The following is a 23870-nucleotide window of genomic DNA, read 5'->3' on the forward strand; positions in this document are numbered from 1 at the left end:
AAATTCCCATGACTGGCATATAATACTAAGTAAAACAGAGTCTGCAGAGTGCAACCTTTCCCCATTACAATTAAGGCATAGTAATCTCGTTTTAACGTTACCATCGATCAGATCGCCAAAGTTGCCCAATGTACGTCGTTGCAGGGGGTTTCTTGTTGCTCAGGCGGCTGTTGCTGCTGCGCAGTAGCCTACAGTACTGACGTAGGATTGTTGGAAAAGTTTCATGTGACTAAAAAGGCATGACAGAAGAGTGGACATGGATACATAGCTGCACATGTTGCTCCTTTTTTATTTAGTAAACATTATTTACACATTTTCAAGAACACATGCTACAGAATTCCAGATTTACAGCTCCTAAACAATAGAAACAGCTCTTCAGAACAACCAAAAACACCTGATGACTAGGGAAAAGGTCATCCAGGCTTTGAACACTGAGAAAACATTCAAGTTTTTTTTCTTTTTCTTAATCAACCATTTCAGAACAAGGCCTCTTAAACTATGCAGTTGTGATTGTGCAGCATATATTCTTATTCCTGGTGCTGCTAAAGCTCCCTTTGGTTTGTGCTTCTCTGCAGCGGTGATATTAGCACCCAAACATATGGAAAAGGGCCTCAGTGACAACTTCTCTATTTTATGATCTAATTTTTTTTACCTGATGTTGTCTACTTATCTAATGATGTTGCTATACCCTCTAATGTAGTCTGAAGAGAACCACGTGGTGCTACAAAGCAGTGCAAGTTTGTGGTTTCAAAGTCAGGCATTTCTGTATGCATAGTACAAAAACAGGATCTATGTTGAACTATGCAATAGCTAGTATCAATTGCTATGCCATGTTTGAATCGCAAGTCATCATACAATTTATATTTACATTTTTGTTATAATCCAACTTCCAATGGCCACACCAAATCAGCATTTTGTAATGATACTGTCTCCAAAATTAGAGCTCATTATCATAAAGCAAATTTTAATATGATGAAACAAATTTGAATTCCCTGCATTTATTTAATGGTAAATGTCACAAATTGATGGTTTGTCATTATGGTAGTCTAGTGCGGCCTTGATGGTGAGACTCATTTTTCAGCTTTGCATTCATGGCATTTAAAGAACATAAAACCTAAGCAGTGTTCAAACTATTAAAAAGCACACTCTCATAGCACTCCCAACATCACACACAATTACTTTACACCCAGATTATGTAATATGTACACTTACATATGCACATACAACCTAGAGTACCATGGTAACTTAACATCTTTAGCACACAAACTAGTAACCACAGTTACACTATTTACATTCAGTACCACACACTACACTGTACATTAAGGCGTGAGGTGTCTTTGATGCAGAACATCAGCAGAAGATGGATCATTGAGAAATGCAATGCATTGAGGAATGAAATGCAAATCTATGTTAATAAATGAAATGGCGCGAATTAAACCACTATAACAACACATAAGCTCCTGCAGTTAAACCATTACAATAAATTGTAAGTCATGTAAATATTAGACATGACAGACAATTGCTCTAAAAAAACAAAAAACATTCACAAACAGGATTAAGCTGACTCTGAGAGAGTACAGTGCTCCGACAGGGTCATCGCTCTGCTTATTATTTGAATATGTATGCCAAAAGAGATATGAAGAATTAAAAAGATATTGAAAAAGATAGTACCCATGTTTAACTAGCAACATTAAAAGAGACATTTTAATGTCATTGAGAACAATGTAAAGCTACTGCTTAGAGCACCAGCACCACCACTTCTCATCTATATCTTACACCTTAAATTATGACAAATAAACTATCTATTTTGGCGAGCCTTGTTCATGCAGTCTAGCTATTAGGTCAGGACTTAATACAAGCAAAAAGCTGGTTTTGTCACTGAGTTGATTGATACCTCTTAATAATTTTAAGTTCTTTGTAAGGCTCTATAAACCTGTCTAATCAATAACTGTAAGGAAAAGAATCTTAAGTCTAACCAATCATATGCAGGATTGAAGCAAGCCTTTCTTTAACATATGCTGCAAAAGCAAATGCTGCAATCAATATTTACTTTTTTGACAAACAATGGCATGTCAGTACTCTAGCATATATGTTTTATGGGTGTACCATAAAAACTGTAATTTCATAACATGTGTCTACTATACTTTGCACTTATCCTATTTTACTATTAGTCAACTGTTCATTTGAACTGCCTGTAATTTGCATGTATACTATATAGTAGATGTAACTGGAGGGCAGCACCAGGATCCATTAAAATATGAGCTAATAGCAAAGCCACAATGAATATTCAGTTATTTTCGACAACAGTATGTAGCTGCACAGTAACTTAATGCAAGTCAGATAAGTCAAGTCTATATTCAGTGTATGTATTACTGTGTAATACTGTACTAGCCTGCTCACTGCCTGCAGTGCACAATATTAGGGTAACTACACATTAGAGAGTGATGCAACTTACTTGCAGTCCACCTCTGATATACAACTTACAATACTACCCATATTGAATGAGCACCATGCTTGTAAATGAAAACAATCCTGTAGGCCATCTTTCAGTCAAGCACGACAGCAGAGAATAATCTTCAGCATATTCTGTGAAATGTGCAAAACAAATCAAGAAAGAAAAGTCAAATGATTTGACCTAAACCTCTTCACAACTCTCAAAACATTTGAAATGTCACGATCCTATGGCCTCTCCAGTCCCATTCAAATTTGCTGCAGCGTGTGTCAGGACACCATACTGTCCTCAGTGCCTTTCACCAGGATGCTGCTACTGGAGGTTGTCGTGGGTCTCTGTGGAGAAGAGTCCAGAAAGTGCGAGAGATGTGTAGAAGGAGACGGATAACATCACCCAGGCACGAGGAAGCCTCCTGCATGTACAAGTCTTAAACAGCCAACCGCAGACAGTCATGGGGCATCCTATCATCGACTAAGACAAACCTCTACAGGGCAAATCACCACCAGCGACACATAACTCAAACACACCATCACAGAGGGATGGTGTGTTTGAGTCAGTCACTCCAGGGTCTGAAATGCATCAGATACATTATGTGTTGCTTTTCAGGATGACCATGATCAAGCTGATGGAAACATTCAATGTAAAACTGAATGACTCAGGATACAGGTATGGGAATAAGACTCATCGAGTAACACATACGTGAAATAATAATGATCTGGTTCGTTTCCGCTGGCATTTGACAGAAAATACAGATATTTTCCAGGATTTGGGATCTCTTGTGTCATTTCATAGGACACTGAATGCATTCATGTAAACTAAAGCCCTTTTGTGACAAGAGGCCACAAATCACAAGACCACAATACAGAAATTCTGAGTGTATCCAGACTCACTTCACCATTAGCTGTGCAAGCTGTACACAAACATTCAAAAATAGAATGACTGTACAAAAATTAACAGGAGTCGAGCCTGCCAGTATTTTCATTTCCGCATATTCATCCTTATAATCGTCATAATCGGTGGGGTTGTCTTAGTGTGTATGACTTAAATCGGTAATTCCTGGGAGGCTGCACTCAGTTTATTTTTATCTCCTGTTGAGGAGATCATACTGTACACATAGTTTGGTAGATTGTACAAACACTTAAGGGCAAAGTGTTATATCTCTGAGACTTGAGTTCTGTGTTGAATTGCTGGTCATTGCAGCTGATAAGCAGCACTTGGTTATCAGTTCAGGTTAATTGATGGTAATTATGATCATAAGATGAAAGTTCTGTGCCAGTCCTCTTTTAAAAACTTAACTCGGGTCTCGTTTTGGTGGAACACATAGCAATCAATATGATGAGTTGTCATTTGCGCCAGTATACTGTGCCATCTGTCAGTAAGGTTCATGTCACTGAGGTTTGAGTCTCACAGTCCTTACATAGCAATGGATATTACACGCGAACATAAAAATCTAAGAAACGAAGCTCATTACTTTCACTGCCAGATTGAGCTGACCTTGCAAACCTAGAAGAGTACAGTTTGACTGCAGAGGCGAACAAACGGAAGGAGGAATTGTGGGCCTGAATAACTGGGCTTACACAGCCAGCAGAGCTTATCTTCTACTGTATTATTTACCACTCGCGTCCACGCCGATCTCGAGCGCGGGCCTGGCCTCACCGCTCCATCAGATGACAGCGGATGAACCGGCAGACGGAGAGTTTGAGGAAGGGGAAGAAGGAAGGTTCCAGAAGAGCCACTTGCGTTTACACTGCCGTCTCTGGTACAGGTAGTCCTCCTTGTCGCGCTCCTTGCGTGCTCTTTGGTAGTGGTCGTCCTCCTTCAGGTACCACACCGGTGGCCAGCGGTGTTTCTCAAAGTATTCCTGGTTCTCTGCAGGACAGTAAACACATTTAGAAGGCTGAAATGCTGCTGTATGTGCAGGATTTTCATATGCGGTCATCACAGCCACACTAGCTATAGGACTGCTTTCAATTTTGAATGGTGTACTACTTGCACTTGTACGACTGTGCTAGCAATACATTACAAAGGAAATCCTTCATATTGAATCTTTAAAATCCTATTTTTAGTTAAAAAGCAAAACCTTAATTTCCCAGCAGTCAGTAATTCTGAGATACATGAGACACAGGAAATCAAAATTGACCAATATAGGCAGCGACCATTCCTGCACCAATCCTTGATTAAATAATGCGGTAATGCCTGTTTTGTTTCTTAACTACTTAAAAGGAAATATAAGTCTTTTTGTGGTGGGAGGGGTGGTACAGTGAGCTTAATCTGCTTTTACAGATTTAATTTAAGTTGACCAACTTTCTTGAAAGCCTATTAAAGAAGGTTTTGGGTTCATGCTGGGATGTTCCAAAGGGCCATACACAAGTCTTTCATGGGCTGCATGCAGCACCAGGCTGCTTCATTCCAATACTGTATATCAGAGGTTCTGAGCCTGGGGGTCACGAGATCATTTTGGGGGGTAATGATAGGAAAAAACATATTTCTCCTATACAAATTCATTATAACTTTTTTTTTTTTCAGATTTTACTGTTAATTATTGCTTTTTTCTTGTGAAATACTAAATAGTTTAAAGTATCCAGGCCTCATCTGATAATCAGAGGAAGCAAAAAGGGAAAATCATTCTTTGGTTGAACTGTTCACGACTCTGCATATGGACGGCTGTGATGGGTCGCGAGTAGGCATCGCTTCGTTTTAAGGACTCACAAGCCAAAAAGGTTGAGATCCACTGCTGTTAGTGTAACATTAGTGTTCAGTATGAAGGAAAGGGCATTACAAGGCCACTTGTGTGTCATTTTCATTGGTGTGTTACTAGATTACATGTGTTACCTGTAGACTTGGCCTTCATGTCTCGGGGAAACTTGCGGCACACACTGTTATAATTGGTGCAGATGTGGTGAAGGCACCAGCCAGTGAGCTGCTGGGCACAGTGGAACTGTCAAGAGACAACAGCAATATGATAAATTATGAATTTGTACATTTTGTATTTTTACAAAATGTACATGACTCCAAGACTCCACACATTGTGGATTGGAGTTCTACAAACAGCTCTGGAGGCAGAAATACTCTCCTTGATTTAACCATTTTTTTTCTGGCTAGGTGAAGTGACACTGAAGCCCAGTGAAAACGGCAAGGGGTAAAAGAGGAGGATGTTATGAAGCCTAGCACTCTGGCTGCAATCTAGGCATAATACGTTATCCGAACTTCCCAGATCTTGAATGAATGAAGAATGAATAAAAAAAAAAATCACTGAGATTCTTTTTTATTTATATTCTGACCAAAGTTTGCCAATTAGCTTAGTTTGCCAATTTTGAGTGTTTTGATTGTGTACAGACTGTGAAAACAAATTTCCTCTATAGAGGACAATAAAGAATGAATCTGAATCTGAATCTGAATCTGAATCTGAATCTGATCTGAATCTGAATCTGAATTATCTAACTTGCGCTCTTTGGCTCCAATCATTGAGCTTTAACTCAACCAATAAGATTATCTCTGCCTCAAGAGCAGCTCTGCCTCAGAGAAATGCTTGTATGCTTGTAAACTCCAATGCCGAAGCATTAGACAAATGCTTTGTAGTTCCAGTTTTGAGGTGATTGACAGGTCACACTACCTGGCCCATATCCAAGTACACCAGAACATCTCCATCAATATCAGCCCCCATCATCGCTGCCTCCATCAACACTGTTACTGTGTAGAGTTCTGAAACAAATGTATAGGCTAGTCATTCAAAGAGTTACAATATTACTTCGAAACCAACATAATGGGCTTGTGTAATACAATCCCGTGGTTTATTTTTGAACACAGTAATAACTATACGAAATGCAATACCTGTAAGTGCAACCAGGTGGGGGAGGCAAAGACGATTGGCAAGAACAATGAGCTCCATTGCATCCAGGTCAGCCCGAGAACAAAACCGCCCAGTATAGAGATATTCTAGCACAGCCCTCATACAGCTGCGAGTCGTGTTGGGAAACAGCACCTAAGAAACAGGAAAATGTGACACAGCATGGCAAGTCATCACTTATGGGCCTGAGGCTTTTGCTGATTTTTGCATTTTATGGAAGAGAGAGATCAAATCTAGAAAATTACATCTTTTGCACTTTTGTACTTGTTAGATCTTGCCATGAAAAAAGTAACAAAGTTTGTTACACCTTATCAACAGAGTTCTATAGTAGCAGCAAAACAGCAGAAATGTAAAGAAAAATGTCATGATGTCTCAAAGCTGAAATTTGGTTAGTCAGTCTAAAAATATTAAGTATTGGGTAAAATAATGAGAAAATGTTATCTGTATACATAGCAGTGGGATTTTTACAATTTAAACTGACAGGCTGGCAAGCTCTGCCTGAGCAATATTACCGATTAAGAGACTATAAAACATTTACATGTATTATTTTAGTTTATAGAGATGCAATGCTAGGGCTATGATTATCTGATCAAGTGGAAAAACATAGTAGTGCCTAAGCTCACAGAACTATGCTAGAATCACAGAGGCTAGCAAAATAATCTTATTACAACAGATTTGTATTCCTCTAATTAAGTTATAGTACTTGGTACGCAGACCACATAGTTCTGTGGTGCTCTACTTTGGTCTGTACATCTATTGTTCTCTGTTCTATTGGTATGCTTTGCACAGTTGTGAAAGAATATTTTTTTTTAAATGTTATTTAATTATAAATCACAGTTTTTACAATTAAGTATTATTGGTAATGTGAATACCATTGGAAAATGTGGATAATGTGGTACAAAACATTTGCACACTATTTTGGTATTGGTGTCTCGATTAAGACTTGCTCTGGTTTTGGTCCAGACTTGGACTCTACTAGGCCTGGTCTGGTTTGCCTTGGATTTGACTGAGGTGGTCTTGACTGCAGCCCTACAGACCAGTGGTGTGGAATGCCTCACCTCTTTGGTGCAGCTCTCCACAAAAGGCCCCCCAAACATAGCTGCCATCCAGTCACAACTAGAGATGAGTAAGGGCTTATGGGCCATGATCGTTCCATCATCTAGCTTGAACACTACATCTGCAATAGAGAGATGATACACTTGATTAACTCCTTGAAACTGCTTTTTTGTTTCGTTCATTTCAGCAGTGAAAAGTTGATTCAGCAGTACAACAGCATCTCCCCTTCAGTACTTCTCTAATTCAAGCAGAATACATCAGAAAACTGGGACAAATGATATCCACTCACCAGAAAAGGTTCCTTTGGCCAAGCACTCTTTGACTCTGTTTGTGCGGCGTACATGGAAGGCTTTGGTGATTTCTTGGTTCATGAAGGCTTCGTTGTTAAGTATATTTGCCACCATCATCCGCAGGTCAAAGACCTCCAGCAGCTCAGCGATGTGCGCAATGTGCATTAGCTCTTTCTCATGCTCATCCAGCTGACCTGTGTACAGGTAGCGAAGCACTGCTCGAAAAGGACCAAGCTGCATGGACTGGTCCATGTGCACGACGGTCATGGGCCTGGGGCTGTAGGTCACTGGGTCATCTACCAGCTCCTCCTGGATACTGACAAACGCTCTACTCCACGAGGCAAGCAGTCGGCCCCGCCGGCCCCCCTCAGAGTCCCTCAAGGTACCATCACTAGTGCAGGCCCGCAGGTTGGCCCTGTCCCCATCGTCGCTACTCTCACAAACATCAAAGCTGGCGGCACGCATCAGCAGCTCTCGGCCAGAGAGAGGACCACGCGGGGGCCTCTCAGCCTCCTCAGGTTGCGTCTCCATAATAAAGAGATCATAGAACTTTGAAGAGGACGTCGCCAAATATATCTTGTGTGCAAAGATTTTCTGTCGCTCCTGCAGGACCAGGATGACATCAGCACAGTGGGGGTCCTCCAGAAGACGGCCTGGATGCTCCTCTGTGGTGGTTGGGGGAGGAGGCACAGTGATTATAGGTGGGGGTGGTTTGGGAGGGAGGAAGGGGGCCTGGAGGAGAGGCCGCTGCACGTTTCTGAGGTGAGACTTCCAAAACTGCAGGTGGCGGCGTGAGATCAGCGCAGCTCGGATAGCATTATCAAAGACGTCCTTGACTCCAAACTGAGCCACAACACTGGTCTCATAATACGGCACTCCCAGCTCCTTGGCCACCTCACGGCCTCTCTCTGGAGGAAGAATCTCATTGGACTTAATGGGTCTGAAAAATAGAAAAATGTATCAAAGGAATTCCTGGCACTGGATAAACGCTATGAAAGAGGGAATTACAAAACAACATTAGAAGCAATGGTGCATAAATAAACTTGAACTGTTAAATTCCACAGAATAAGACTTTCAAATTATTGTGTTCAACCATACTGCCTGGTACCTAGCTAGAGGCCTGCGTGCCCTGTTCACTGCCTCCAGGTCAGCATAGCGCAGGTCCAGCTGACAGCCCACCAAGATGACGGGAGCACGGGGGCAGAAGTGCTTGATCTCAGGGTACCACATGGTCTTCACATGGTACAGAGAGTTGGGGTTGGCGATTGAGAAACACAGCACCACCACATCAGACCTGAAGGGGAGAAGTAGGGTGAATGGAGAGACAAGGGAGAATATTACTCTGATTCACTTCACTCAGTTAGCATCAGGCCAACGAGCACTGATAGAGTAACATGGAATTCAGTTTACAGTATCTCACCTGCCATATGCAAAACGGCGGTCCTTATGATGGTCTCCGAAAGTATCCCAGAGGCGAAGGGACACGCTGACGTCGTCCACCACATCTCTGGAGCGCTCTAGTACCTAATAAGAGATACCCGTCTATCACATTCATGGATATTTACCCATCAACAGAATGGAATTAACACCAGGATAACGGCCTAATCTGCCAATCAATCTATACCACTATAGAATGAATGACAAGTTAAAAGGCATGCATGGTGAACAGTTGCCTGGGTGACCAGAGATTTACTTCCACAATTAGCTTCTTTTTGCATGTCAAACATGTGCAGAGAATTTTCAGGAAATATGGTTAAAAATCAATGGACTTCCGTACTCACCTCCTGGCATACTCTGTACTGGTCAATTGCCCAGACTGTGGGCACATGTGTGGCAAGTAATTGGTACTGTGTGAGTGTGGCATTGCAGGCCCGGGCGCAGATGAGGCGGGTCTTCCCGACAGCATTGTCTCCCACAACCACACACTTGATAGTTTCAACGTTTGGCCTCTCATAGTCCATATCAGAATCTGTCAACTGGGACCTGTCAAAATGCAAAGAAGCACAGATAAGCTTGGCCAAATACCTGGTCGAGCAAAGTTGCATCAGCACCCTGCAATCCTATAAACTATTCACCTGAACAGTACAGGAAGATGAATCAATATGGTAATTAGACCCTCTGACTATTCCTCATCTGCATTGCTCATTCTGCCTGCAGAGCTATCAATGGATGGTCTTGTGACTTCGCTCCAAAGGTAGCTGCCTGTGCCCATTCAGAATTTCCCTGTCCTTGTGCTTGATATAGAAGAAAAGATTTAAAGAGACAAGCAAACAACAAGGGATATTTACATTTTGAATAAATACAGACCATTGTCAAATCCAGTATATAAAAATAAATTATATCAAACATTTCAATAGTTTTTGAATGTAGCTTAGAGGAAAACCATATTAGATTTCAAAACAAGTACCCATTTTAAACTAAACTGACCAGTCAGCCTGGTCTACTGTAGATGAATAAAGGCTGATACAATCCTATTCTATAATCCCATCAATCATCATCATACCTTTCCTTGCCTACAGTCTTAATCATATGTTCAAATCTTCTTAATCAGCCAGTGCTTACCTTTAATTAGTACACACCTAATACACATCTAATACAATGAGTAATGGACAACTGCCACCAACAAATGCAACAGTAGTTTCATTAAATGAAATAGAAGGAATAGGTAAATAGACTAGGCCTATTTCTTCGTCTCTTGAAAATGGTGGCTGATTGGTACCCGGACTGGTTTCCAAGGGAACTGTAGCCTGTTTCTCTGTGTGTGTCATAGCCTATATGTAACCATCCTGCATAAATAGGCTGCTTATAGTGAGTCGAAGCATTATGTCTTGATTTATGATCTATTGACTGTGTAATATGTGTAATAGGGGCATGTAGGTGATGTTGGCCTGTTAATAAAGGTTTGTACATTTATACATTGCATGGCAATGGGCCAGTAGTAGGCAATATGCCAGCATTAGAGCTAGGGACACACCTATTGCATCCCACCCGTCTTTCCAACAGCCTACCACTTGCAATTCAGACCATGGTCCATTCATAAAATCAGGCACACTTACTGCTATGGCTGGATGTCAACAATGAAAATCTTTATCAATCAAATGTAAGACATTTAACACTTCAAAATATTGGATCTTCATAGTTTGTACTATTTTTTTTATGTATTTAAAAAATATGTTTTCAAATCTGTGCACGGCAGTATTGTAGAAAAACAAACACCATGTAGGCCTCCACATATATTCATTATGAACTATGCTTTTATTCAACAAAAAGCAGTAACCTATCAAACAAGAATTGCTGTGTTTAAGTTATACAAGTGTTGTAACCTTTAATATCTTAAATGTAATTTCTACCAGCATTACACACAGCCCATCAACCTCTGTATACCCTATGGCCAGGGTTCCCACATCAATACACTTTAAACCCCATTTGAAGGAGGTTTGTCCGAATATCCTAGAGTGGGAGAGAACAGTGAATTCAGAGTGAAGTCATTTTCATTCATATAGATTCTCAAATTGTGCTAACTTATTGTGAATGAGGTAAACCATTCCTGATGTGGCTGCTGCCTACCAGCTTGGACCCCCGGGGGCCCTGGAGCCCAGTTTGGAAACCACTGCACTATGCTGCCTGAAGCATTAAATTGGTACACAGTCAGAAAACAAGGTACAAAGTTGTTGGCTACCTTTTGTCATTGGGGCTAAGCCCACGGTGCATTAGTGAACAGAAGCTGGGTTCTCCCTGACAATTCAACTATAAACTCTCATAGGATAAGGTGAGACTAGAATCAGAAACCATTATTTCTACTATCTCATGTAGAGTATCATAGTTTGCTGTATATTTATAGCCTATACAATGCTTATAAAATTATTGAAGGATTGCTAGGTTTTTTTTTGTGTAAGGGTCACCTGCGCTTTGCGAGCCATTCACAAAATCAGCCTGTTTTACTGAATGCACATTCTGTCTACGCCTCCAGTGTATACAATAAAACCGTATTTAGCTGCAGTCTTTCCTTGTGCAAGAGACAATTTGACGCCATAGAGTTACACAGCTTCCAATATTGTTCATTCAGATGCCCTTTCCCGCTAGTCTAGGCTACATTGCGCAATTCCCGAATTTATTAGCTCATATTTGGTGTAGTCGGCATTAGGCCTGGGCCTTGATACCGTGCTCATGAACAGATCACCATATGTAACACTGTAGCCTCATTTATCATCCATACCAAAGATGACAAAATTGTGCATATCCTACCAGAAGAACGGAACAGTCCCTTTTCCTTTCCCACACAGGCAAGACACAAGTCACAAGGCGCTAGTGCATTACACGTTATGTAACACCCAGCCAGGGGCTCTAAGTGCCATTTAATGTTTATTTGGGTCTGTGTGTGCATAGCAAAATGAGCGACATGGAAATACAAGCTATTTCACTTGATCACATTGCAGGGAATGTGCCATTTCCCCTTACCGCAACATAAGGAAGTGCTGCATCGGGTTGGTCGATGAACGAGATGAAAAGGGCTCCATCGGATGCGGCTTGCACCTGACGGCAGCTCGTATTTAACTTCATCTTCGAGGCAAGGTTGACGAGGCTTGAAAACGGGCGGTCGACTGCAGATGTTTGAAGAAAACTCCTCCGGATCGGTGCGATAAGTCCGACCGCAGTGCCAAACGCGAGCGCTGATCTCGAGCCTGTCGGTCCGTTGCAGAGCCGCAGCCCCGACCGTCAAGGAACCACCTCCAGTCACCTACTGTAAGGCCTCCGTAGCTAATTATAGACAGGCGCACCAACAAAAAAAACATTCATTACAATACACTGACTGATCCACTCTAAAGTCCCATAAATCTCATTCCACAGCCTCTAATAGGCAGCCTAGATAGACCGGCCCCTAGTCTAGCCCCTAGTTTGCCCCTCTCATACTGTAACAGGATAGATTCTGAAAATTATAGATAGATCATATTTTGAAGAGTGGCATTATAGTATGACCTGCTGCAGGGACACTAGAAATGGCAACTCTAGCCTTTCCCTTCTGCACTCAGGCTGGGTTTGAATAGGCCTAATTCATTTAGCCTACTTAAAGCTGTTTTTTTGTATGGAAGATCAAGTGGACACAGTATTGCACTGATGAAGAAATATCCAAAACTTTCAGAAGCATGCAAGTTCATACAACTTGTTTATCCCACTAGGGATCCCAAGGCAAGCATGTTCTACTGTATGCCCTCCCCTCACTACCAGAAATCTCAGTTTGACTGGACACAAATTTGTATGAGAGTGCAAATTTACCTACCTAGCAAATGTATCTACATATGAACCTGAGGCTTTTGGGTTAGTAATCCAAATATGAAAGGCTGTTTACCACTCACAAGTTGTGAAAACCATAGTGCTGGATGGTGGGAGGCCTACTGAAGAAGAGTTTTCACCATAAGTGAAATAATAGTTGGTTTCCAGTATGATGCAGTAATTGTGAGGCATGCTCAGAGAATGTAGCCTAGGTAAGGCTTTAAATCCAGAATAAACCACATGTTTGTATTCACTGAATCACTTACTTATTCTGAATTGAGTTGGACGGCCCTATGTTTTTACCTCTTTCAGTCTCTCTTGCTCTGGTTTTCATTTTCTTATTGACACACACACACACACACACTGACACTGACACACAGACTCACTGGCACACACACTCAGCCTAATGCAAAACAAAGTTTGTATACATCTTAAATCTTGGATCCAAGAACAGGACGATCAAATTACATTTGACCTTTGCAGTTGAGTTTCAATGCACATGGGTGCTAGAGCTGCAAAACATTTGCAGTGGAAGAGCAGTTTCATCTGGGTAAGTTGATTCAAATGAGTATCATTCGGGGAGTTGCTCCAACAGATTTAGTTCCATTGCACTGAATGAATGGGTTATGTGCAATGCATTTTTGACTCAGTCTGGTTCTGAAGTGTAAATGCTGGGTGCACATTCCACCGTGGTGTAGCCTGGGAGGACTGAGTGATACCAGTCCAAGAGACATTCTTTATCCACATGGCCTGTTTTCACTCCTGCAATGTTTGGTCTGCTCCACCAGGTGAGGCTGACACTCTGAATTTCCTTACTCCTGTCTTTACCACTGAAGCATTGTCATCACAGGCTATGGCTATTTAGAGCAAAATGGATTTCCTTCAACAAATGGATCACAATAATTTACAAAAAATGGAACCCGGTCACATATTCTGTATTTTCATACCAGTTGTGACATCTGAAAACTAATGAACAAATAAATCAGTTACTGTAAAGTGTCTTCTGGCATACGTAGTGTCTGTTTTGAGACAGACATTTAACCACAATTTGGTATTTGTTCTTCCACACTCCACAGCGTGTGTTAGGGTGGGCATGTGGATAAAGAGGCGGACAGAGGTGAGATAACCTTTGAACACATCCTGTAGTGTGTGCCCTTTGACTTGCATTGGTTCATAATTAAGCCTATACTTGCTCAGGTCTTCGTTCAGGTCTTACAATTCAGGTTTACTGGTGTGGTTGGATGTTTCCTAGTGTTTACATAAGCCAATAATCTACTGTAAAACTCTTATTTCTGCCCAGAAGCACTTAAACATTGATACGTTTTCTACCATTTGCTACCCATCTCTCATCATGGGCCACGCATTATACACATAATAATTAACTTTCACTTGTCATATTTTTGGAAACATGATGATAACAAAATGATAACAGTGGAAGTGAAGTCTTTTACAAAATAGCTCATAATAGCCCCCTTTCCACTGAGGGCCAAACCTGGTGCTTGAACTTAGTTCCAGAGTCCCTGACCCCTTTCCACTGGGTTGGCCTAGGCCAAAACAGGGCTAGTCCAGGAACTCAAGCCCCACTACTTGGGCCTTCCAAATCCTCAGGGCCAAAGCTGTTAGCTCTGATGCTTATACATCATCACATTCTATATTTTTTCAAATAGGGCGTGTTGCTTAGTAATGTCTGTAACTGAGTGCAGCCATTCCTACATTAATGAGCATCTACCTGTTAGAAACTAGGTATGTTAATTCTTAAATCTGCATTACTTTCAGCTACTATCTTAGAAAAAAAACCCCATCTTGCTACACATAGAAAAACACATAGAAAAATAAGACTGTTACGAGTTGGAAACAACTTTTTAGCCTGATACCGTATATTAAAACCAACATTGGCCTTATTTAGCTGTCTAGAAAATACCCCAGTTACTATCACTCACTTTCCAAGTTTGACACACACAGTAGTAAAGGACTAATGTTAAAGGGAAAAAAATGCCTTTGCTTACGCAGGCAAGGCAGTTTTTTTGTACTTTAACGCCTTCAGTAGGCGTTTAAATCACTGCCCAGCAATGATACTTTGTTTTTTTAAGTGAATGATGTTAGCCTCATCCTGCAACCTTCTTCTTTTTTAAAACTTCCCACAAAGTAATTAAAACTAATGTTAACGATAATACGGTACATTTGACAGCAGCGTTGTTTGCCATGTTTGATGAAAAGCAGTTGTGTAAGTTAGTTGTCATGGTTACGCAGGGACCAGGTTGCTCAGTGGAAACACTTTAACAAGTTTAGCCCAGTGCTTAAGTTCCAGGCTAGAGTTCCTGGGCCAAAGTTCTTGGGTTTTTGGCCTTCAGTGGAAAGGGGGCTAATGAAACAACACAGATACTGATTTTGCACAGTGCTATTGTGCAATAGCTGTGTCTGGAGGTAAGGATAAATGTTGTGTAAGCAATCACCGTTGTTGACAATAGCTTCCAAATGAACTCTGTGCCAGAGTCCAGACAGGTTGGGATCTGGTGAACCATTCAGACTGTCAGAGGCTCATTGCTGTCTGTGGGTCCCTGTTGCTTTCTCTATGGCTGCTGTTGTCACAGGCTCCAAGGCTCCTTTCTCTCTGGACCTCTACCATGTCTCCGAGGAGCTGGGCTTCCTCCTTCCTCAACCTCTGGTAGGGAAAAAAGCTTTATGGACACCTTCCACTTTACCACTATACACAGGCAGGCATAATGTAATATCTTACTGCCAGGAAATCACAGTACCTGGGTTGTCCTCAAAGTAGGAATTTAAGTAATTGTGAGCGTAATCGATTATTGTATAGGTCACATGCGTTGATTTGTTCATATGTATTTTCTGTTCCATTTGTTTTTTGTTATATATATCACGTTGTATTCAGCCTTTTTCTGTGACACAATGAACTGAAACCAACATTTTTGCAAATTAGATAGAAATTGTTCTCGTAATTTAGCAGTTATAGAGCTATGAACTTGTGGCTGGAATATGAGAGCTGAGAGCTTTCAACTGATAGAACTTGAAATTTGGCATCATTTGTGTTTGCTTTGTGTATTGAACCGTATCACTACGGATTGCAGTTTACAAAATGACTTTGCATTCAAACCCTTTGCCAAGTCCAAGGTCACTTTGCAAACAGAATAAAGCTGAAATGCAAGTTTTGGCTCACAAGTCTTGCAAATTCAAAATGAAAGTTTCTCTAATTCTAATTTTTCCATCATCTGTCCGTCATGCAGGACTGCATGCCATCCCACGGTTTCAGATATGTAAACAATACCTGTTTTTTCATTTTTTACTGTGCATACTTGTCCTTCTGCAACTTCATATTCAAAGGAAGAGCTGCCACCCTACTACCAGCCATGGATGGATATCGCCCTGCGTGTCCCAGAACTCGTACGCTCTCACGGGTTGCGCTCCTGTATTCACAAGGTAAGTGGGGATGATAAACTGTCAAGGATAATGAACTATATTTATTGTGTCGTGCTTCAGTTCAGGTTGCTCCCCCTCCCCAGATGCCGCTGTTGAGCAGCCAGTTTCTGGAGAGACACCGGGAGCTGCGGCTGGCCCACCTGGCCCTCAGTGTGATGACCATGGGCTACGCCTGGCAAGAGGGGGAGAATGACACTGTTGAGGTATCTGTCTGTCTCTGTCATGTCCTCTTTCCCCTTCTGGCACTGACCACAGTTCCCATACTCCACCACACATATTTTAAATGGCCCATTATGTAAGCACATTCTAGTTAAAGTTGAGCATTCAGGTTATCTAACTTACAAACAACTGAGTTTGGAGAAAGTCAAATTACGCCACACGGTCAAATACCTGTCTCAGCTTACTATTTTTGGCTGACTGGAGGTCAGTTCATGTCATGAACTTGTTTGAAGGGCTGGCTCTATCAGTCTTGAAGATTTTGTCATAGATTTTCAGTGGATGAATCAGAAAGCGGTGACCCAGAGATGCTTTCCAGACACCACCCACCAGAATGTCCAATTCTCTGGGGATCCTTTCTTCTAACCCCTGCAGAACATCCTGGCTGGATCCAACATGCTTTCCCATCCAATGGACTTGAAATGAATTTCTAGAACATATTGCAGACATCTAGAAGGCCTCTCACTATTCACCCTGCTACCAAGATGACTTACTCCCATCCCTATGCAATTACAGTGGGCTTAGCAAGGATTTAGCTCAAATAGCATAAAAACACACAAAAAAGAGTATATCAGATCAACTGAGCCACTTTTGCTACAATCTACAATTTATGTCAATGACTTTTGAATTCATAATTTTCCTTCAAGACGCTGCCCCGTAACCTGGCCGTTCCGTACTGGGAGGTGTCACAGCGCTTAGGGCTTCCCCCTATTCTCACCCATGCAGATGCAGTATTGGCTAACTGGAAGAAGAGGGATCCAGAGGGGTAAGGACAGCTACCTTCTGCATGCTGTTTGGTTGTATTGTAAACATATGGTAAATATCTTATTTTTGTTTCTTTTTCATGTTCACCTTCTTATCTCCTGTGCCAGACCTTTTGACATGGAGTAAGTACTTTATCAGTCTAAAGAGACAGAATGTACTGTACTGTATCATTCTAATTAATGCTACCACCTGTCATGTCAAAGGTCGTTGTTCTACCTGTATTATCCAGGAACCTGGAGCTGCTGGTCACCCTCCCAGGTGGGGACAGTGTCCGGGGTTTCTTCATGGTCACTCTCCTGGTGGAGCTGGCTGCAGTTCCAGCACTGAGGGTGAAGATCTTTTTCAGAAATAAGCTGATTCATACAGCATGCACCCATGGAAAGACAACTAATCCGAAGACTAATTGTATTTGATTGGTTGACTGATAATGGGAAACCAGAACAGGCACAAACAAACAGATCAAATAGAGGCCATTTTAAAGCTTGCGCAAAGATGCCACTGTCAATGGATCTGTGTTTGCAGAGCATTCCCATTGTGATCAATGGTGTCCGGTGTGGTGATGCTGAGGCTGTGGCCAAAGCCCTGGAGGACATCAGCCAGTCTATACAAGACATGACAGATGCACTCAAATTGATGCAAGGTAATGACTCCAACATATGACACTTGATGTATTCATATTCATCTAGTTAACTTGCATTGTTATGAGTCTGCCTTTGTTTTTTTCTTAAGTGTACGTGGAGCCGTCAGTCTTCTATGGAATTATGAGGATCTATCTGTCTGGGTACATATTGACCTTTCTTAGAAAAAAAGCATTTTTGTTTCCATTAGAGTTAGATGACATTTGCACAGCAGAACATAGACCTGTTTTCATAACGTATGTGTGTGTGTGCCTATGTACACATGGTTAGGTGGAAAGACAACCCCTCCATGCCAAAGGGGGTGGTGTACGAGGGGGTCCAGACAGAACCTATGGAGTATTCAGGAGGCAGCGCTGCACAGAGCAGCCTGCTGCACTGCTTTGATGAACTTCTGGGAGTCAAACATGAAGCAAAAAGTGGTAAGGGCTTTGATTTTCCACGATTGATTACAACAGGGTGGGAGAAGAGCGAGAGGAATTTAGTGTGATGGTACTGCCCTCTTACCTACAGGTGCCTTTCTAACCCGCATGAGGAACTACATGCCGCCTGCCCACAAGCAGCTGATCCATGACATCTCGCTGCAACCCTCCCTGAAAAGTTTTGTCCATCAGCGGGCCAGCGAGCGGCTGAGCCAGGCCTTTCAGCTCTGTGTCACCAAGCTGTTGGCTTTCCGGAGCTATCACATCAACGTAGTCAGCCGCTTCATCACGGTGCCCGCCGCCCGTGCCCGCCAGCTCCGCAGCCAGGGCCAGGCCTCGGAGGGCGAGATGATCAGCAGGGCCCCCACAGCGCTGGAGGAGAGGGGCACCGGCGGCTCTGGCATCATGACCTTTCTAAAGACTGTGAGGGACCAAACCAGAGACGCCTACCTGCCAGAGACCGGCAAAGATTCACAGAGCCAAAAACTGACGTGAACTTTCACTGAGGATGCACGGTGCAATAACAACTGCATCACATAAAAGATGCCTTAAATCATCTCTGGTCACTTAACACACTATTTTATATGTCATTAATAAATGGATGACTTTTAGCCGAATTGAGAGAGGCCTCCATTACTTGGTTTATATCTAGCTTTGTTGTGTCCATAAACAAACCTCAGTTTTATGGAGATGAGTGATACCCATCATTCAGTCCAAACCATAATTCAAACCATCACTGTTACTTTCCATTAAATTCAACCACTAATTTCTTCTTTAATCTGCAGGAGAATGCAAAAAATGCATCAGACATGTCTTCCAGACCAGCGTTACTCGCACCACAGCCCCACGTTTCTAGATGACGTTTGGACACTAGACAACACAAGAAAACTGTCATTGCTAAACTCTCATTCTTTTTGGAAAAGTGATTTTTGGATTCGGATCAAGCATAGCTTAGTAATAACAAAGGAGGTTTGTCTTCTCTAATTTAAATGTAGCAGCATTTATCTTGCCTTTTATCATTTACTGAGATTACTGTTGAGCCTCACAAAGATGCCCAGGCTTGTAGGCATGCTAATATTTTGTTGGCAATATTACTTAAGAAAAAAAAGTAAAAATGATAATTAAGAGACATTTTCAGATGTCACAAAAGATGACAATATGAGAAAATAAAATATTGCAATACCTAGTGAAACCATGGAAGGGCACTAAAGGGCAGCGTCATAATTCAGACCTTTAAATAGCTGAAAAGGTGGACAATACCAGTGAAGGCATGTGGTCCACTGATTTTTAGTTCTGTTAAATATTGACCTGATGAAATTATCAGCAAGCATTGTTGTCTGAAGATTTGTTCAAATCCAGCTGAAATATATTAAGGCAAAAATTCCATAATCCTTACATACTAACACGTTGACAGGCTGGAACCTGATCTTTCCGTCGCAGAAAATAATCAGCCTTTGTTACGTCTCCATATTAAGGAGCACTTTCGCAATAGGGCAGTCATCTCGGAGCACAATGCACAATGCAGTGGAGAGATGCATCACTTATCAGAGTGGTTACCTCAGCGCTCCTGCCATCCTCCAGCCCACATCTAGCCCTCACATGCCCCGCTACTTCCTGGACTGATACAGTGTGGAAAACCCAGAGAAATGAAGGGCCGGATTGTGCCATGAGTGGCTTGTGCTGTATCATCTTCACCTTTCCTGGCTCGTCTCCACTGGTGTTTCATTACAATAACAGCCTTGCAAGATCAGATAAGGCAGATGATGTGGCAATTTGCCATGACAATCCAATTCCCAAAACCTGAGCAATCTACTGTATCTTGCTCTCTCTCTTCTCACATGCTAGATATAATGAGAGCAAATGGAAAGCAAATAGGAGAGAGGGAGAGCAATTGCACACAGAGCCTGTCAGGATTTTACTGTGAGAGATATTTCAGTCATAAAACTAGGTTTGGTTGAAAATTCTTATAATCAGCACAAAGACAGAAAAAAAAGGAAAGAGCTCCAAGCTATTTTATCCTAATTAATGCACAGCAAATAGATTAAAAGTGAATAAACTGAGCAATTTTGAGCAATCAGTGACAATCATCGGGTTTCCAGGCTTGTGCAGGTTCATGCCCTGTATACTGTACTCTCAGACGTGTTTTACAACCTGAGAAACTGTCTGTAAAACACGACAGGAAGACACGGGAGGAGAGGGAGGAGAGGTGAACCGAAAACACACGGGGAGGGAGAGAGTCGGGTGGCGAAGAGGACAAACAGTGTGTTCACATGTCACAGTGATCTGATTAGAGTCCTCTTCCACAGCCAAAGCAAATAATCCCCTTCCTTATTGCCTGACTGTGGAGGACTCCCTGACAACCCGGCAGTAAACACAGCCCATCTCTAAGGATGTGTTCATTGTGTAGTTGGGGCTGGGCCTGCGTGAAGTTTCATTGCATCTCAGAACAGTGGTTGGTTTCAGTAGAACGTAACACACACACACACACACACACGCACACACACGCACACACCCTTCCCAACCCAACGCGTACAGACGTCAAGTTGTTCAAAGTGAATCCATTGTATTGACAATGATGTCATACATATTACAAAATACTAGTGTGTGAGGTGAAGATTTCCAAAATGATATAATGATATTTTGGCAGAAATGTTCCAGCTTCAGGAAAGGAGTCAGACTAACTTGCCAAACAAAGGCTATCAAGAATCAACTCGGTAACCTAAGTATGTCATTTTTCTAAAGGGCGAAAACCCATCTACATCACTCTTGTTTGCGCAAAATGTACTCAAACATTCATATTGCATCGTTCAGAGCGGACAGTACAGGCGTGGGTTCTCCTGTTGGTTAGACAATCGGATTGCTGTGCCCTGGTGGTTAACCACAGGATATCCTGCATTCTGTTTAAAATTGGATTTATGATGCTGCTTATCTCAACCCAGGGCCTTTTTCTCGACCTGTGAACTAGTTCTCTTGATGGCGCCAGCTAGGGATTGGTTGTATTTGATATACATGGCTGTGATATCCACAGGGGCGTAGCTAGGAATTATGGGCCCCATGCACAGGGGCTCACTCTGGGCCCCCCTCCACTTTCCCCCCGTCCCCACACCACCATTATTCCATCTATAACAAACATGTACAGTATGAGCCATCCACAACTCAAACACACCTCCACACATGCTCATTTACTAATCAATTATCGGACACTTCCCTAATTGAAATTACAGCTTTTGGATGCTACCCTGATAGCACTAATTTGCTGTCATAACCATGCTTTCACCTGTACTTCCCTGTTCAAAATCTGTCTGTGGAGGACAGTTTTGTTTTAGTCTGCACAGGAAAAACCTAGCCAAATGTTATTCCTTCTTGTTCCAGTTTGTCTCAGATTACACAACAGTTGCTGTATCATATTTTTAAGAAAGTTTAATTGTTTTATTGTTTGCAGTTTTGTAGATTTCAAACAAACCCCATTTCAAAACCAGAACAGTGTGAAATAAAAGTATCACATTTTTATAAACATGTACTTCAGGACCACAGAAGGCATTTTAGTCTAGACACTTTAGTGGCCCTCCCTCAGTTTGGGGCCCTAGGTAGTTGGTATCCCGGTTCCCCCCACTGCGGCACCCAAGGACATCCATCTAGTGGTTTGAGCAAATGAGTTGAAAGAAAGATGGGACTGTTAACCCCAGGGCCAAGAGTTTCTTCAGCTATAATGCTCCTAACAACTCCTCTAATGCCCCATGACCATCTCCAGACTGGGGTGAATCATCCCTCCTATTACCTCCGTCAGGCAGGTTTCCTGTTGAAGCGTCTCAGAACACATCTAAGTTTAGCTGCCATGTACTAAGTTGTTGAATTTCAGAGTCACTTGTTCCGACTTCAGTTTTCCGCCTATTTTGTTTCACTGACTTCACTGCACAGGTATCAAACAAGATATCAGGCCCGTCTCTCACCTATACCATGTCTTTCCATCCAGAGATTTTTCTTTCTGTTTTGGAGCCCGACTTGTGAGTTTTAATTTCACTGAGAGGAACTCCTCTTTGTACATCACTTGTGCGGTCCATTACAGCAGGTTGGAGGCTTTTGATGTAGTCATCTTACAGCAACTTTATCACTTCCTCTCCACTGACTCCTCTGAAACTGCATGCCCACATAAAAAAAAAGCTGTCATGTTCACAGCCAACTTGAAAGGCTGCTTTTTCAGGTGTAGGATTACTGTTGTTGCAAATGTCCATGAGCAAGCCCAGATGAAGTCATTGACTTGACAGGCAAGCACACACATTACAGGCTTTATTCATCCAGCCAAAGAACTGCAGAGTTCACTTGTGACATTTTGCCCCCTGTGATCCACATAATGCCTCATACTGTGTTGTTCTTGTGCAAAGTTCCTTCAGGCTTTGTATCTGATGGTTGGATGTATTTTCAAATACAGCTCAGACCCTTGTAGGAATCCCAATTTGGTGTCCATGAAGAGGAGTTTATATATTTGTTTTATATTCTTTGTTTTTCACATGTAATCAGTCTGAGTGTGTGTGTTCAAAGCTACCACATTCCTGGGTTTCACATGATGTACTCACTTTGTGGATACATATTTCTGGGCCATTTTTCTTCTGGCTTCTGAGCTGTTTCACCAAATTAAAACACACATTATTCATGTCTAGTACATCATTGTCCTGTGAGTTACAATGTTTTTCTATGGATGAACCATGGAGATGGTCTACCTGTGTTGGTTCAGCTGCTGTGCCGGATTTAATGGGGCCTCCTGTCACTTTTTCTGAGTCTGAATGGAATTGTGTCGTTAAACAAGACACAAAGGTATAGCACATCTGTAAAAAATGCATAAAATGGTAATTACAATAAAACAAACACTGTCAGAAAATGCACATGGAGAAAGGCTGGTCACCGTTGTTCAGCACCTGAAGCACATCTGTCCTGTCCAGTTACCATTTCTGCTCCTCTCCCCCCACAGAAGGTCATTCTTTTGTAGTGCACATTGTCTCCATTTCTTATTTCTCATCTGCAGGACGAAGCTGCTGTCCTACCCAGACACAGGCTTGTTGACCTCTACCCAGTTCACTCATATTTGGACTCCGAAATGTTAAAACAAAGTCAGCTCTTTTGGCCGCTCTCTCCCATTTCAAACATGTCTATCCAAAGGGACTTTTAAAGATCTCTTGCGTCTGATTTTCTCTTTTATATATCGCTGTGAAATTAGCTGTGACAAGGTTAATGCAAGCAAACAGTAGCCCCAGCAATCTGCTTCATGCTTTCATTGTCTCTCAGCTTTGTAGAAGCTGGCGGCCAGACAGTGAATTTAAGGGCAGCAGACATTTTAAAACATTATCAAACTCTGAGAAGAACTTCACAGTCTTATCTTTCTCATATTTTACAGTGGCTCTACCCGAACAAATTATGCATTATAAGAAAAACACAAGTCGCTTATTTCACACATTGATGTTTTTTGTGGGGAAAATACTGATCAGA

General features: G+C 42.0%; 2 protein-coding genes across 3 annotated transcripts; one reads left to right on the forward strand and one right to left on the reverse strand.

Moving 5' to 3' along the window:
* Positions 1-289: 289 nt before the first annotated feature.
* On the reverse strand, positions 290-12162 carry LOC139656261 (rho-related BTB domain-containing protein 2-like). Of its 2 annotated transcripts, XM_071533788.1 has the most exons (11): positions 12104-12162; positions 9427-9628; positions 9066-9169; positions 8754-8939; positions 7645-8585; positions 7358-7476; positions 6284-6434; positions 6066-6154; positions 5285-5390; positions 4067-4321; positions 290-2787 (listed from the first exon to the last, which is right to left on the reverse strand). In XM_071533788.1, the coding sequence occupies exons 1-10, from the start codon at positions 12160-12162 to the stop codon at positions 4116-4118; spliced, it is 2163 nt and encodes a 720-aa protein (XP_071389889.1). In that variant the 3' UTR covers positions 290-2787; positions 4067-4115. The 2 variants fall into 2 exon arrangements, with proteins under 2 accessions (XP_071389889.1, XP_071389881.1); XM_071533780.1 differs by having other exon boundaries at positions 290-4321.
* Positions 12163-15488: 3326 nt separating this feature from the next.
* Positions 15489-18884, forward strand: ido1 (indoleamine 2,3-dioxygenase 1). The gene is made up of 10 exons (XM_071533866.1): positions 15489-15581; positions 16256-16351; positions 16435-16554; positions 17215-17333; positions 17440-17454; positions 17562-17661; positions 17855-17972; positions 18062-18113; positions 18241-18389; positions 18481-18884. The coding sequence occupies exons 1-10, from the start codon at positions 15489-15491 to the stop codon at positions 18882-18884; spliced, it is 1266 nt and encodes a 421-aa protein (XP_071389967.1).
* Positions 18885-23870: the final 4986 nt, after the last annotated feature.

The sequence above is a fragment of the Centroberyx affinis genome, unplaced genomic scaffold (genome assembly GCF_046629955.1).
Source record: "Centroberyx affinis isolate AG114_WGS23_722 - 3 ecotype Tasmania unplaced genomic scaffold, CSIRO-AGI_Caff_v1 ptg000168l_1, whole genome shotgun sequence".
Lineage (NCBI taxonomy): Eukaryota > Metazoa > Chordata > Actinopteri > Beryciformes > Berycidae > Centroberyx > Centroberyx affinis.

Coding starts and splice junctions, on each gene's coding strand:
- LOC139656261 (XM_071533788.1), bottom strand. CDS start 12,162: ATGGAGCCCTTTTCATCTCGTTCATCGACCAACCCGATGCAGCACTTC. Junction 9,629..12,103: donor CAGCACTTCCTTATGTTGCG/GTAAGGGGAAAT, acceptor GCATTTTGACAG/GTCCCAGTTGACAGATTCTG. Junction 9,170..9,426: donor AGTACAGAGTATGCCAGGAG/GTGAGTACGGAA, acceptor ATCTCTTATTAG/GTACTAGAGCGCTCCAGAGA.
- ido1 (XM_071533866.1), top strand. CDS start 15,489: ATGGCTGCTGTTGTCACAGGCTCCAAGGCTCCTTTCTCTCTGGACCTC. Junction 17,662..17,854: donor CTGCAGTTCCAGCACTGAGG/GTGAAGATCTTT, acceptor CTGTGTTTGCAG/AGCATTCCCATTGTGATCAA. Junction 18,390..18,480: donor CAAACATGAAGCAAAAAGTG/GTAAGGGCTTTG, acceptor TCTTACCTACAG/GTGCCTTTCTAACCCGCATG.